A 15,633-nucleotide genomic window follows, 5' to 3' on the forward strand; every position below is an offset into this window, starting at 1 on the left:
AGAACTGTGTGCTATGCAGACCTTGTTTCTTTATAAAATACCCGGCCTCGGGTTCTTCGCTATAGTAACAGAACAAGACAGTGACCAAGGGGTGGGCATTGTGGCACAGAGGGCGAAGCCACCACTTGGGATGCCCACATCTGATATTGGAGCACTGGTTCAAGTCCAGGCTACTCCACTTCCAGCCCAGTGTTCCTGCTAATGTGCACCTGGGAAGGCAGCAGATGATGGTCCAAGCAGCTGGGCCCCTGTCTCTCACGTGGGAGACCCAGATAGAATTCCTGGCTCCTGGCTTTAGCCTGGCCCCATCACAGCTGTTGCAGGCACTTGGGGAGTGAACCAGCAGATGGAAGATCATTCCTCCTCTGTCTCTCCTTCTCTCTCTGTCACTGTGCCTTTGAAATGAATAAATAAATGGCCAATCACTCAGAGGCATAGAGGCGGACACCTACACCCTAGACACACGTGGTGGGGGTGTCCTTTGGGGGCCCCGTGCTCACCAAGCTCTCCTTCCCTCTGTGCTCTTAGTCTGGGCCCCCGGAGTCAGCACCTGGAACCGCAGTGGAAGGAACCCTCGAGGTCACCCAGCCCAGCGTTGTCTAAAGCGTGGGCCACGGTCATGGAAATTCCCCCCAAAGTGTTCCCTGATGAGGTGAGTTTAAGAAACCCCGATTATGATGCCTCCTCTTAGAGAACCACAAAGCTGGGCCGCTCGCGGAAGGCTCTGACAAGTCCTGCAGGAAAGGAACCTGTCTCCCTTTGGCCAAGCCAGGGCTGCCCAGAGTTGCTCACGGAGTCTTTCCTTCACATGATAACGTCTCACAAAGCCAGTGCTGGGGGAAGGGACTGGGAAATGCTGACCTGCCCGAGCCTTCCTTCGATATTATTGATGAGGTCGAAGGTGGGCTCAGGCTTAGGTCTGGCCATATGCACACTGGAAAACAACGGCACAGAGAGACAGCTGTCGACTTCCATCTTGGGAAAGAAGTCTGGAAATAGTCTGGTATCATGCCTGCAAGGCCTTCTCAACTGGGCCAGAGAAGAGCAGAGAGGCGGGCTGGGGCGGAGAGCAGAGGCTGTCCCCCTCCCCTAGCCTCACCTGGAAGCCCCTGCTTGGAACTTGCTGGAATGCTGCTACCCTGGGAAGAGTTGGCCGCACAGGAAGTTCAATGCATCCAGCACTCAGGGTGCCTCTGACAGCGGGGGCCTCTTTCCTTTAACACCGAATGGAAGGGTCTGGAGCCCCGTCCTGCGTCCCGGGGAAGGCCAGCCTCCCTCACTTGTCTCCCGCTGCCCCTCGCTCCCATCTTGCCTCCTCCTGAACAGCCTGGCTCCGAGCACTGCCTGGGCTCCGTGGCCCACCGGTTCCAAGCTGTGATCCCGACACCTCCATCTGGCCAGGGCCGCTAACCAAGGGTTGTGGTTAGGACGTGGCCGAGGGTGTGAAGCACTGAGGGGCTCGTAGCCCAGCACTGAGCAGGTGACAGGTGCCACCGCTTGTTACCCACTGTCTGGAGAGTTAACCACTGGCTCCCCTTCTTTGAGCCTGGTTAACCATCTTTTCCCATACTCCGTGCTTCCCTGACACATGTCTCTTCCCTGTCTCTCCTCCCCCAAGTTCTCCCCTCCTCACCCAAACCAGACTTCCAGGCCCCTCAGTGCAGGAAACTGAGATGAAGCCACTGTAGGGACCCACGAGGGACCCGCAGAGACTCAGAAGTGAGTGTGTTCCTTGTTATGTCCATGCTCACCCAGCCCTCTCACCCTCCTGCTCAGCACAACACAGCCCAGGGTGGGGGTGGGTGGGGTGCTGCAGCGGGCCGCCAGGCTGTGACCAGGTCCAGAGATGCAAGCCAGGTGGGACCCTGGCTTGGCTTCCTCATTCAGGAGATGGGCTGGGGAGGGGGCTTGGCTGCTCCCAGCACACAGCTCTCCAGGCTGGAAGGTCACACAGGGCTTCCCATAGGAAGCGGCGTTTGAAGGGGGCCAAATCAGACGGCTTAAGCTGGGGACAAGCATAGGGGCAGCCAACCGGAGAGATGTAGTTAAAAAAAAAAAAAAATCTCCCAGCGTGCTCCGTGTGAGAGATTTCACCTAAACCAGCCCCGCTAAATCTCAAGCCCCACGAAACCCGTTGCTGTTATAATCTCTCTCTCTTATCTCTCCCTTGCCTTCCCTTCCCATTCTCCTCCCCCAAAGGATGGGAAATCTTCAAAGCAAAAGATGTGTCACTGTAAGGACACAGCCCAAGAAATGGGCCAGATAAATTATTAAAACACATGAAAAGACACCCAGTGGCGGGCGGGAAGCCCTCGCAGGCTGAGCCGCCACCCCAGCACCCCAGGTGGACAGTGTGGAGGGCTCTGGGGAGTGAGTCCCTTCTTAGAGTCGTGGCCTGGCTGCCCGCACCCCCACACCCCCACTCCTCACCCCAGGGCAAGCTGGTGGGGAGGAGGAGGGTGGTGTCACTATCCCATCCCGGGAGCAGCCACGTCCCAGGCGCCCGCTGCCAGGGGGCCTTTGTGTCTGCACATTTGGGATTGACTTCCCCCCAAGACTCAAACCAGTAACTGCAGTTTTAGTTCTTGCTTTTATCTCTTTTTTGAACTGTAAAAAGAAATTCCCAAGGGGGAAGAAGGGATCCTTTTTTTCTCACGAAAGAAGAAAGCCGGGACCAGTTGAAGGAAGTAACCGAGGTTCTAAGCAGTGTGAGAAAGAACCCTCGGCGCTCTGCTTTGATTTACAGGCACGCTGGCACCGGCGGGGGGTCGGGACGAGCCGGACACACAGCGAGCCCCGGCGAATTCCGCTTCCTTTGCCCGGGGTCTGCAGGAAGGCTCCTGCTCTGTTCCAGAGACGCAGACCCCTGCCCACCCCTCACTCTGCGCTCGCATTTTCCTGTAGCTCAGGGGTCCTCGTTTGTCACTACTGACATCTGGGGCTAGGTGGTCCCAGTGCGCGAGGTGCTGTCCTACACATGGGAGGCTGAGCAGCAACCCTGGCCAAGTGTCTCCTTGGGGACAGAGCTGCCTGGCATGGCTGGTGTTGCTTGTAAGGGACCGTACTGTTCGCTCATTCATTACGTTGATTGTTTCTGGCCTGTCTTCCTTCCTCCACCCCCCTGGGAGAGGGTGAGCTCCAAGATCGTCACACCTGAAACAATGCCTGTCACGTGGCTGGCGCTTCCTACTCGTTTCCAGACGGGACACTCTCTAGCGGTGGGGTATTGGGTTTGGACTGCTGGGTCCACCTGACATCCTGAGATTAACCAAGAGCAGTGCAGTTAACAGGCTTGGGCTCAGCTCCTAATCAGGTCGCTGACTAGCTGTGTGATCTTGGACATGTAACCTCACCTCTCTGAACCTGCCAGGCTTCCACTACTCCAGAACGAGTACAGGTCTGCATCTGAGAGTGGGTGTGACCTTGAACAATGGCGGGGACACAGGATAGGTACTGGATAAGGAACGGCTATGTGAAAATGACCAAAAGGGTTGACGTTGTGGCACAACGGGTTGAAGCTGCTGTTGCCTGCAATGCCCAGCATCCCATAAAAGTGCTGGTTCAAGTCCTGGCTGCTCCACTTCTGATCCAGCTCCCTGCTAATGGCCTGGAAAGCAATAGAAGATGGCCCAAGTGCTTGGGCCCCTGCACCCACATGGGAGACCTGGAAGAAGCTCCTGGTTCCTGGCTCCTGGCTTCAGCCTGGCCCAGCCCTGGCTGCTGCAGCCATGTGGGGAGTAAACCAGCAGATGGACGACTTCTCTCTCTGTAACTGCCTTTTTTTAAAAGAAAGTGACAACAGTGATGGTACTGTGGCCAGCACTCCTGGAATGACAGCACCAGTGCACCTGCAGCCCTCATGTCTACCGAATAGGGTGGGCAAGAAAGCAAGCTTGTGGGATGGAGGATGAAGACTCTGCTAAAGGAAAGCTGTATGGCTCTGGAGGGCCATGAAGCCCCCCACATCCCCTGAAATGCGTGGATGCTCCAGAGCTGAGCCGTCCAGTGCACCAGCCGCCAGCTGCAATGACTGCCCACCATGTGGCCAGTCTGCCAGGGGCCGTGTCTGAGAGCAAAATTCACACTGCCTTTTAAGAACAGTGCAAAAACGGTGTGTGCAGCTCAACTTGCAATAGCTAAGGTACGGAATCAACCCAGGTGCCCATCAACTGAGGACTGGATAAAGAAAATGTGGCGCATATACCATATACTACTACGCAGCCATAAAAATGAATGAAATCTTGTCTTGAAACAAAATGGATGCAACTGGAAACCATTATACTTAGTGAAATAAGCCCGTCCCAGGAAGAGATCCTAATCTGTGGTAACTAATAGGGTACCAAAAAATGTAATGTGTGGGCATTGAAGTGACGTTTTGAAATCCAATGATTATTTACAGCCCTTGTATCTACCACTGAGGAACAATTTTTTTTTTTCTTCCTACTATTGGTTGACTTCTTCGCTTGGAGTAGGGTTAAGCTTATGAGTAGATTACTGTAAAGATTAAAAGAGAACAAGGAAGGAGGTGGGAGGGTAGGACTGTGAGTGGGAAGTATCACTATGCTCCTAAATCTGTATATATGAAATTCATGAAATTTCAGGGCTGGCGCTATGGGGTAGTGGGTAAAGCCGCTGCCTGCAGTGCCAGCATCCCATATGGGCGCCAGTTCGAGTTCTGGCTGTTCCACTTCTGATTCAGCTCTCTGCTCTAGCCTGGGAAAGCAGTGGAGGATGGCCCAAGTCCTTGGGCCCCTGTGCCCTTTTGGGAGACCTGGAGGAAGCTCCTGGCTCCTGGCTTCGGATGGGCGCAGCTCCGGCCGGTGTGGCCATTTGGGGAGTGAAGCAGTGGATGGAAGACCTCTCTTTGTCTCTCTGCGTCTCACTGTCTGTAACTCTACCTCTCAAATAAATAAATAAGATCTTAAAAAAAGAGATTTATTTATTTACTTGAAAGTCAGAGCTACACAGAGAGAGGAGAGGCAGAGAGAGAGAGAGAGAGAGAGAGAGAGAGAGAGAGAGAGGTCCTCCATCCGCTTATTCACTCCCCAGATGGCCGCAAAGACTGGAGCTGCACTGATCCGAAGCCAGAAGCCAGGAGCTTCTTCCAGGTCTCCCACGCGGGTGCAGAAGCCCAAGGACTCGGGCCATCCTCCACTGCTTCCCTGGACCACAGCAGAGAGCTGGGTCGGAAGTGGAACAGCCGAACCGGCGCCCATTTGGGATGCCTGCACTGCAGGCGGCGGCTTTACCCAGGACGTCAACAGCTCCCGCCCCTCACACCAATTTCTTGTTTTTTTTGTTTTTTTTTAAATAAAAACGTGGCTACTAGAAACTTCCTAATTACAAACGTGTCTCTATTTCTATTGTACAGATCACAAAACTGAGGCGCACACAGCGAATTTCAGCCCTGGGAGCCGAGCTGGTCGCCTCCTCCTCTGAGCTCAGGGTGAGCGTCACACAGCCCCCGTGTCCCCAGCAGGGCAGGCACCCACCCGGAGAGCCACAAGGGTGTTGTGGAGCCCCTCTGACCCCTCCGCGGGCCCTCTCCAGACAAAACAAACCGAACCCCGGGTCTGGAGGACCCGCGAAGATGAAAGCCCAGCGGTGACCCCTTCCGGGCCGCGCCGCTGGGGTGGGCACCCACCGGCCCGGGGACGCCTGTGGCCGCCGAGGGTGGCTCGGGAGGCGGCGGGGAGCTTCTTCTAAACCAGAAAACCCAGAAGGGTCTCAGGAGGGCCACTGGCAAGCGAGAAGCCAACACTGGCAGGAGGCAGCGGTGGGACGTCCAGGAAGGGGCCCCGCTGCAGCCCGGCTTTCGGCCCGACCTCAGTTTCCCCACCTGCACACTGGAGCCATCAAGTCCCGCCCTGCCCGCTTAGAGGAAACCCAGGGCGAGGAAGGCGGAGCACGGCCAGCGAGGGCGGCGGCGGCTCCACGGCGCGCAGCCCCCTAACCGAGGATCTGCCCCAGGGCGCCCCCTGGCCCGAGCCGCCCCGCCCGGGTCCCCAGCCCGCGGCCCCTGGCTGGAGACCGCAGACCCGCGCGCGCCCCGCCCCCGCCGCAGGCTCCGCCCCGCCCGCCCCCGCCGCCGCCCGCCTCGCCTTTGATGCGCCGCGCCCGGCCAATGGGCACGCGGGGAGGCGCGGGGCCGCGGCGGCGGGCTGGGGGGCTCGGCGCCCGGGCGTCAGTCGGGCCGCGGCGACGGCGGCAGGAACGCGTCCCGGCGCCGCCTCGGGGCTGCTCCGGGAGGAGGGAGCGGGCGAGGCGAGGCGAGAGGCGCAGGGCCGGCGGGCCGGGCGCATGGCTTAGGACAGCCCGGGCCGCCGCGCCCCCAGCATGGGGAAACTTCACTCCAAGCCGGGTCAGTGTCCCCGCCCGCCGCGCGCCGGCCCCGGCCCCGGCCCCGCCGCCGCCGTCGCTAACTCTCTCCCTCTCCTTTCTTTCCGGCTCCCGCCGCCGCCCCCCTCGCCGCCGCCGCCGCCGCGCGCGATGTGCTGCAGCCGCCGTGTGCAAGCGCAGGGAGAGCCCGGAAGGTAGGGGCGCGCGGGGCTCCGCTCGGGGGACGGAGGGGGCAGCGCGGCGGCCGGAGGGCCCAGCCCGCGGGGCTTGCGACCAGGGCCCCCAGACCCGCCCCCGAGCAGCCTGCGTGCCCCGTCTTCTGTCCCTCGGACCCCCTCCCAGCCGTCCTGCGCGCCTCTTTGAACCCCCCATCCCCTCCCCCTCCTCCGCCCTCTGTGCTCACAGCCTCCTCTTCAGACCCCCAAGTGCCTCCCCCCAAATCCTGACTCCCGGCCTCGCTGGCCCCTAACCCCCTCTCCCGAGATCTTGGCTCCTGCGCCCGCTGCGCCCCCTCTCCGGACCCCATCCTTCAGTCCTGGGCTCTGGCGGGCGCGCGCTCCATCTTCTCATTCCAGCTCCTCCTCCCGGGGTACAGGTCACACCCCTCTTTCCTCTTAGGGGTCCTGGTTCTTGGGGTCCCACTGAAACATCCCCTGATGACCTGCACCCCTCTCTCGGGCTCTGCCGTGGCCCGCAGTGCCTTGGCTCCCTACCCTCTGCTCTGGGCTGACTTTCTGCTCCCGGGCCAGACTCAGGGGTTTCCTGTCGTCCCCGCCCCAGGTGACAGCTTCGCCGTGAGCGCCGCCTGGGCTCGGAAAGGCATCGAGGAGTGGATCGGGAGGCAGCGCTGCCCAGGCGGCGTCTCTGCACCCCGACAGCTGCGGTTGGCCGGCACCGTTGGCCGAGGCACTCGGGTACGATCCCTGCCCCACCCTCTCGCCCCGCTCACCCCAACTTTTAGCACCCTTCTGGTACCGCTCCATCATCCCAGAATCCCTTTGGAGCTGCCGCCCGTCTCCTCTCGGCGACCCTGGGCGCCTATGTTTTGGGGGGCTTTAGGTCAGGCTAGGCAGTGCCTTGCAGGAAAGGGCTCCCTGGGAGGAAGGTCCTAGGTGCCCAGGCGGTGTGGGCCCAGTTGATGGCTGAGCTTGTGTGTGCTGGAGTAGTCTGAGGGCCTTTCTCTGACTTCTCCCCCTGTCTGGCTGCTGTTCCAAGGTGGAGTTGAGGTGGGGCTGGGGAGAGAGAGAGAGGGCACTGGGGGTGACTGCAGGCATCCTCTTATGTGTCTGAGTGTTTGCGGCAGTCCTCGGTGCCATCTGCCCAGAGACCCCAGGAGGGCTGGGGGCCAGAGCTGGGGGCCCAGGGACCCCGCAGACCCCCTAGCTTGGGCCTCAGGAGCAAGGGCCTCCTTTGGCTGTGGCCCCCAGGCCCACCCTGGGGCCTCGGCTCCGTGGGCTGCTGAGGGTGGAGTTGTTCCCGGAGGAGCAGTAGGGATGACAGGGCACTGAGTGAGGCCAGCCGCAGCTCTTGGCCTGGGACTGCTGTTCACAGATGTCCTGTGAGCTCCAGAACTCGGCACGGGGCTTTCAGGCGGTCTGCGTGGAACTCTGGCAAGCTGAGGATCAAAGGATGAATCAACTTTTTGATGTGACATTTAATTTTTTTTTTTTTTAACTTAGAGGGGGAACAGACTGAAGTCTCAGGTCTGGTTAGTTCTTTGGTCTGGACTGTGGGCTGGGGCGAAGCCGGTGGAGTCTTCAGATGTGTGTGTGTGTGTGTGTGTCTTGGGGACTGGGTAGCTCCGCAGCAGGGGCCAGTGTGGGGCGGTGGGCCTGGGACTCGCGTTTGACTCCTGTTCGGGGATGAAATAACCTCTGGGTCTGGGAGAAGCCCCCCTCCCCCTCCCCCGCCAGGGCTTAGCTGGGTGCTTTCTTTTCTCCATTTCTCTTCATCTGTTGGCTGGGTTGGAATTGGAGCTGCTAAGCCCTAGTAAAGATCAGAACTTGGTGGGTGGGGGGCACTGCAGCCGGCGCCCTTTAAAAACAGGACTACAAACTTCCCTTTCTTCCCCCACCGTCTCTAGTTTTTGATCCTACTTATTTATTTAAAGGGCAGTGAAAATGATGCAATTTAGCCATATGAACAAATGCATTTGCAGCTCAAGACAGAGGCCCATGGAGTGGATTTCCATTAATCAAGTTTTGGGTTTTTTCAGCCTGTTTATTTTTACAAAGTATTCCTGCAGAATGACATTTATTTGCAGTTCCTTTTTTCCCCCCTTTTCTTTCTTTCTTTCGTAAACTGCCAGGCGGCTTTTGCTCCATGCTAGAGGGGAGACTTGAAATACAGCGAGGGCTTACTTCAATTGACTTTTATCTTCAAAGCCATAACAAATGTTCCGCGCATGTTTTTGGTGTGTCTCCTTGGCATCCAGGCTGGGAGGATGGGAGGGAGGAGGAAAGAAGGAGAGGAAAACAAAAGTCTGTCGTTTTTAATTAAGTAGTAGTGTTCCCAGCAGGAGGAGTGCAAGCCAGTAAAAGTTGCCATTGGGGGAAAGGCGGGCGGATGGGGAGGGGGCCCAGCTCAAGTCTGTGGCTTTGGTGAAGTCACGGAATTCTGTTGCCTGCTTTCTTCCCCCAGCTGAGGACAGCATGGGACGATGGGAGCCCCCTCCCCCGCCACCCCCTCTCTCGGAGAAACACTGAGGAGTCATTAATATTTGTTCAAAGTACGTTTGAAGATGTGAGGCATAGAGCCATCGGCGTGACATGTGGCGGGTGCGTGGAGGGTGGGCTGAGGCATCAAAGATGTTAAGAGTGTGTGTGTGTGTGTGTGTGTGTCAGGGTGGGGGGGAGGGGAGCGGTCTGCCTCTTTGGGTGTTGCTCCTGGTGACGGGGACCTGGATGCCTGAGATGCCCCAGATGGCCCAGCAGCGGTGGGGGGGTGGCAGGTTCGCCCTAGGAGGTGGTTAGAGTGTGCCCAGGTGTGGGGCAGCGCTGGTGGGTCCTGGGAGGCGACTTCCGGTGGGGGTACGGAGGGTTCTTTTATGTCTTCGTCGTTATCTATGTGTTTGACTAGACGAAAAGCAAGTAGGGCATTAAACCGCAGACTCTGTGTGTATTATTGGTTAGGAAGATGCTAAGTTGAAAGAGCTTAAAGTCGATGCAGAGGAAGGTCTGGGAAGTACAGAGTCTGTGATGTGAACACTCACAGTTTGATGCTGGGATGCTGAGCAGGAGGCAGTGGGCGGCCCGGGCTGGCCGGCAGCTCCTTCCCGGCTATCATCATCAGGTTGCTGTGGGCTCCAAGGTCTGCTGGGTTCCTGGACTGGCAGAGGTCCTCCAACCAGGCCCAGGCCCAGGCCCGTTCCCCTGGGAAGCCTGTCCCCAGAGGCTTGTCCCACTAGCGGTATCCTTATCACTGCGATAAGGACTGCTTATGACGTGCCTGTGTGTGTCTAGCACCTTGCTTACATTATCTTAATCCTCCCCAAAGCCTTCTGCAGTTGCCGGCCAGCTAGTGTGGACTGGCTGGGGTTTTCCTCCTTCCTGGAGAAGGAAGTTGAGTGTGGTGCAGTCCTGGGCCTCAGCGGCTGCCTGGAGGGTACTATGTTTGCGCATCCCTGGAGCGGGGTGCAGTGGCTGCATGCACCCCACTGAGCGGTTTGAGATGAGCTGGCTGTGGGGCAGGCAGAGGCAGGAGAGGCCCCTGTGGGTCCTCTGCCTTCAGGACAGGGCCTCAGGAGCTCGGTCAATGTTCAGCATGGGCCAAGCTATGTGCGAGGTCCTCTGGGGAGTTACGGCGACCACACTGGTGTGGGACAAGCCTGCCCTCCTGGTGCAGATGGGAAGGGGGCCAGGCTCTGCCATACCTGCTTGTCGCTTCATGCGAGCCACTTTACCTGTGTAGAGGGCTGCTTCGAAAAGTTCATGGAAAGTGGATTTATAAGTTTATTTTGGCCCAAAAGAATTGAAATTCATGCATATGAGGAGTCTTGAAAAAGTTCATGGAAAATGTGTATTATGAAAAAACTGTGCATGGATTGTGCCAAAACGTACTTTTTTTTTTTTTTTTTAAAGATTTATTTGTTTAAACGGCTAACTTACAGAGAGAGAGGGGGAGAGACAGAGAGAGAGGGCTTCCACCCGCTGGTTCATTCCCCCAGATGGCCACAATGGCCTGGGCTGGGCTAGGCCAAAGCCAGGAGCCAGGAGCTTCTTCCAGGTCTCCTACCTGAGTGTAGGAGCCTAAGCATGTGGACCATCTTCTGCTGCTTTCCCAGGTGCATTAGCTGGGAGCTGGATCAGAAGTGGAACAGCCAGGTCCCGAGCCGGCACCCACATGGGCTGCTGGAGCCAGAGACAGAGGCCCAACCTGCTATGCCATGACACCAGCCCATAATTTAATTTTAATTTAACTTTTAAACATTTTTCATGAAATTTTAAAGTATTCAAGTATACCTTAATTAACCCATCTGCAAAATGGGTATAATAATATTCTCATCCTTGGCAAGGTTATGGTAGATAACCATTCAGAAAGAGTAGAACTGGGGCTGGCACTGTGGCACAGCAGGTTAAAGCCACGGCTTGCAGCACCAGCATCCCATATGGGTGCCAGTTCAAGTCTTGGCTGCTCCACTTCTAACCCAGCTTCCTGCTAATCTGCCTGGGAAAGCAGCAAAGGAAGGACCAAGTGCTTGGGCCCCTGCACCCACATGGGAGACCTGGAAGAAGCTCCTGGCACCTGGGTTTGTTCTGGCCCAGTGCTGGTCATTGTGGTCATTAGGGGAGTGAATCAGTGTATGGAAGATTGACCTGCCTCTCCTTCTCTTTCTGTAACTCTGTTTCCCAAAGAAATAAGTAAATCTTAAAAAAAAAAAAAAGTGGAACCTGGAAGCCAGTTTGGAGTAGGGGAGATGTGACCCGGTAGGCTGGGAGTGGCAGGGCCCAGGCTGTCTCTCTCCTGCCTGCCACGCTTCCACTGCCGGCACTGACACAGGCTGAGGCCTGGGCTTCTGGTCATACCATGGGTCCTTGATGAAGTCCAAGGGAACGTGAGCTTGTTGGAGAAAAGTCATGCGAAACAGTAGGGGCACGAGTCCCATGCGAGAAGAAGGGTGGGCTGAGCAGTGCCCGGTCCGAGGGCAGTGCGCTCCACAGAGGGAGAGTCCTGTCGGCATCGTGAGATGACGCGTGGCAGCTGGACTCACAGCAGGACCCGTCGGAAGGACTGGGCATGGGCAGTAGGGGGGTGGCCGAAAACACTGAACTCTTAGATCAGGGAACGGGACGCAGCCAGGCCTCAGGTGGGAAGCCTGGCAGAAGCAGCTGCTGGTGCCCATGTCCCTGCTCGTGTGGCACGGGTGTGCGTGCGTGTGTGTGTGCGTGTGCATGCATGTGGAGGTGCACCACCAGATTCAGAGCCCGCTCACCACCCTGTGCGTTGACCCTTTTGTTCTCTTGTAGCAGGGCTGCCTGAAGAAATAGGCTGTGAGCGTGGTGCAGGCCAGTCTGCCTGGATCAAAGGCAGCTGCCAGGCGGTGGGGGATTTGATTAGGGGGCACCCAGTGCATTCTGATATTGGGGGGAGAGCCGGAGGGTGCAGGCCCAGTTGGAGCCCGTGGGGGCGGACCGGGCCAGGCGATGAGGTTGCCCAAGTGCCGGATTCCAGGGGAATTGCCCTTGAATGATACCAGTTGGCACAATTAAAAGGCCCCATGTCTTCACCATATGGAAAGTGTTAGGCCTTCTTACGTGGTTTCAAAGCTATGTGCCGGGAGGTGGACTTGACATTTGAGGTAGAGCATAAATTAAATATTTGGTGTTTCAGAATTAAAAGATGATTTGCTTTGAGGCTGGTGGAGGACTCGGGGTGTAGGCCTTTGAGCCTCCACTCGCTGTGTCTGTGAGTTTTCTGTGGAGGGTCACCTGCCTGCTGGCACCCCCCACCCCCATGCTTTACCCCTGTGGGATGGGGCCGAGAGGCCAGGCAGCTGGAGCTGGGTAAGGTGCCAGGTGGGGCACTCGTGTTTCAGAGGGTCTGGGTCCCTCTGGAAAGGTGGGTGGTGGGTGAGGGTGTCGGGTTCTGGGTGCTTTCATGCACCTTGCTGGTCTCTGGTGCAGGCTTTGAGGGGTGTCTCGCCCTCCCGCAGAAACTTTCTCTCTGAGGAGGCTGGATCCGCCGCACCAGGCCGCAGGTGTGTCCTCTTCCCTGGAATTCAGTGATGTGCCCTCTGTGCTCAGGTTTTTTTTTTTTTTTTTTTTTTTTAAGATTTATTTATTTTATTGGAAAGTCAGGGTTACAGAGAAGGAGGGGCAGAGAAAGGGGGGGGGGTGTCTTCCATCCACTGGTTCACTCCCCAGATGGCCACAATGGCCAGGATTGGGCCAGGTCAAAGCTAGCAGCCAGGAGCTGCTTCCAGGTCTCCCATGTGGGTACAGGGGCACAAACACTTGGGCCATCTTCCATTGCTTTCCCAGGCACATTAGCAGGGAGCTGGATCAGAAGTGGAGCAGCGGGGACTTGAACCGGTGCCCATTTGGGATGCTGGCACTGCAGGCAGCAGCTTTACCAGCTATGCCACAGCGCCGGCCCCTGAACTTGTGTTTTGTTGGAAACCCAGGGAAAAATGTAACCCAAGAGACCTCCAATGTCATGGTCCTGCTGGGACCTAGAACTTGGAGGATGTGTCCTCCCCTCACCCAGCGTGGCTGTTGGGAAAGTGAGGTGGGTGCAGGGGGGGCGGTTCCATCTGTCCCAGGGACCAGACTGTGCCCTGGAGGTCTTCAGAAGTCAAGGCTGAACTGGCAGCCGCCAGACTCACTTTTGGGATGAAGCTTCTGCCCTGTGCTGTCGCCAGGGTGCGTGGTCGGCGCGCAGCTTCTGTTGAATGAATACATGAAGATAGACTCAGTGGTCTCCATGCTTGCCTCCTCCACCTCTGGCCAGTTCTCCCCTTTTATCCTGGCTTCTGAATCTCAGGTGCCACCTGCGGGAGTGGAGTCCTGGTCTCAGCCAGGCCTTTCCTTTCAGGCCCTCCTGGACTGATTATTCTTGGGAATGAATTGTCAGTCATTAGCATGACAATCCCCTAAGGCAAACCCTGAGGCTAGGGTGGTGGGTAGAAGGGGTATGGTGCCTGCCCTCCTGGGGATTCCTGTCTAAATGCTGGAGCAGCAGCCTGCAGCCAGGCAAGGCATGGGCCCAAGGGAGCACCTGTGCAGGTGAGTACCCCCTGCTCCCCAGGCCCCAGGCTTGCTACTGTCCTTAGAAGGTGGACTTTGCTGTGTGGGAACCAGGCTGAGAGGTTGGGTAGGGATTGTGGCTTTGCAGCCTGTGAGGCCTGGAAACCCTTCCTGGGAGTCAGTCTTCCTGCAAAGCACTGAAAGCCAGTGGCTCCTGGCACCTGTGAGCTACCTGCCCCTCCGGGCCAGTGTGCGGGGCAGAGCAGGCTGGCCAGTTCTTGCGTGGCTTGGGCTATGGGAGCGCTCTGTGGAGCTGATGAACCTGCAGTGTTGGTGCAGGGTTGGTGGCACCTGCTGCTGTGCTAGGGAGGAGGCCCGTTCTAAGGCCCAGAGGCTGAGCCCAGGTGGTTGTGGGGGGCCGAGCGGTGGGACTACCTGCTCATGGGCAGAGGGTGGCATCTCAGGGAGTTGTGCGACAAGAGGCAGTGCCGGCCAACCCTAGAGGGAACCTATCCTGCCCCAGCAGCGCCCACGGGAGGAGGCTTCTTGTCTGTCCCCAAAGAGGCCAGGGGCCGGTGGTCCCCGTTCATGGGTGAGGACCCCAGGATCCTCCCATCTCCAGGGCTTCTGCAGGCTCGCTCAGTGGTTGTGGATTCACAACATGCTTTGGTTTAGAAACTTCTGGAATTTTGAGGTCGCCTGTTGGATTCCAAAGCCAGCACTTCCGGCTGCCTTCCCGACTTCCCTCTCTCTTGCTTGCTCCCTCACACATGTTCTTTCTGTGGCTCTTGTCTCTCACAGACATTCTTTCTCTTCCTCCCCCTGCCCCCCATCCCCGAGGAAGGAAAAAATTCTGACTCTCGCAAACAGAATCTTTGCCATTCTATCTGCGGGAGAACTGAGGCAGGCGCCCAGAATATCCTGGAAGCCAGGCCAGCTTGGGCTGAAGGCTTCAGTTGTTGAATCTGGAAGTAGCGCTTTGATGTCACTGGCTCCGTTTATCCTGGGAGGCTGCCTGCCTCTTTACGGGGGCGGGAAGAATGGCCTGGAGGGAGAGCCTGAACCTCCCCCAGGGCCGCCCCAGTCTGCCAAGGGCGGGCGGGCGGGGAACCTTTTCCAAACAAGCGCTCTCAGAGGCATGAGTAATTCTTTGATAGCTTCCCCGGGCCAGCGGAGTGGGCAGGGTCCATGTGGGCAGGGTCGCGGGGCCCCCTCCACTGAAGTCATCCTTGGGCTGGCCGCACACGTGGGCACTCACCAGCGCTGCTCTGCCTGCCGGGGTGGGTCCTGGGTGTGGGTGTTTAGGGGGCTCTGAGAAATTGGTCTGGGCATCGCTCTCCCTCCTTGTCGCTGTGGCACATGTGTGTGGCCTCGTGTGCACCCAGCACCTTTCAGAGGATCCCAGGGTACTGGAAGGAGTGGCTTCACAGTGGAGTGACACCTGCTGCAGGGTCCGTTCCCCTCTCTGGCCCAGAAGTAGGGTAACATCATCAGAGTAGAGCAGCTTTTTTTTTTTTTTTAAATTTATTTTATTTGAAAGGCAGTTACAGAGAGAGAGAGAGAGAGAGAGAGATCTTCTATATGCGGATTCACTCTGCTTTGATGACCAGGGCTGGGCCAGGCCAAAGCCAGGAGCTTCTTCTGAGACTCCCACATGAGTACAAGGACCCTAGCACTCAGGCCATTCTCCACCGCTTTCCCAGGCGCATTAGCAGGGAGCTGGATCGGAAGTGGAGCAGCTGGGGCCGGAACCAGCACCCAGATGGGATGCTAGCATGGGATGTCAGTGCTGCAGGTGGTGGCTTAACCCGCTCTGCCTCAGCGCTGGCCCCAGCATCTATCTTGAATGTGTTCAGGTCGAACCATCCCTGCTCCTGCAGTCCACACCAGGTGGCCACTGGAGGCCGGGAGCATCCTAGCTCTGTGCAACAGCACTGTCCTTGCTTTCAGGGGACTTGCAAACTAGTTGGGAACATAAAAAAAAATTTTTTTTTTTAATTTTAAGCTGTGATATGTGCCTCAGAAAACTTCTAGGTGCTTTGAGAACATAAATAGGAACCAGGCCTCACCTGGGTGGTTGGTCACTCCTTGGCATTGACCACATCTGTAT

At 57.4% G+C, this 15,633-nt stretch overlaps 1 protein-coding gene across 1 annotated transcript in view; it reads left to right on the forward strand.

Moving 5' to 3' along the window:
* The first annotated feature begins 6,277 nt into the window (after positions 1–6,277).
* Positions 6,278–15,633, forward strand: part of NKD1 (NKD inhibitor of WNT signaling pathway 1) — a 73,021-nt gene continuing 63,665 nt past the window's right edge. The window contains exons 1-3 of the mRNA XM_062176826.1: positions 6,278–6,361; positions 6,501–6,533; positions 7,120–7,253. Coding sequence (XP_062032810.1) covers positions 6,337–6,361; positions 6,501–6,533; positions 7,120–7,253 — 192 coding nt within the window. The 5' untranslated portion in view covers positions 6,278–6,336. The remainder of the gene's footprint in view (positions 6,362–6,500; positions 6,534–7,119; positions 7,254–15,633) is intronic.

This window comes from Lepus europaeus, chromosome 19, assembly GCF_033115175.1.
Source record: "Lepus europaeus isolate LE1 chromosome 19, mLepTim1.pri, whole genome shotgun sequence".
In the NCBI taxonomy this organism is placed as follows: Eukaryota; Metazoa; Chordata; class Mammalia; order Lagomorpha; family Leporidae; genus Lepus; species Lepus europaeus.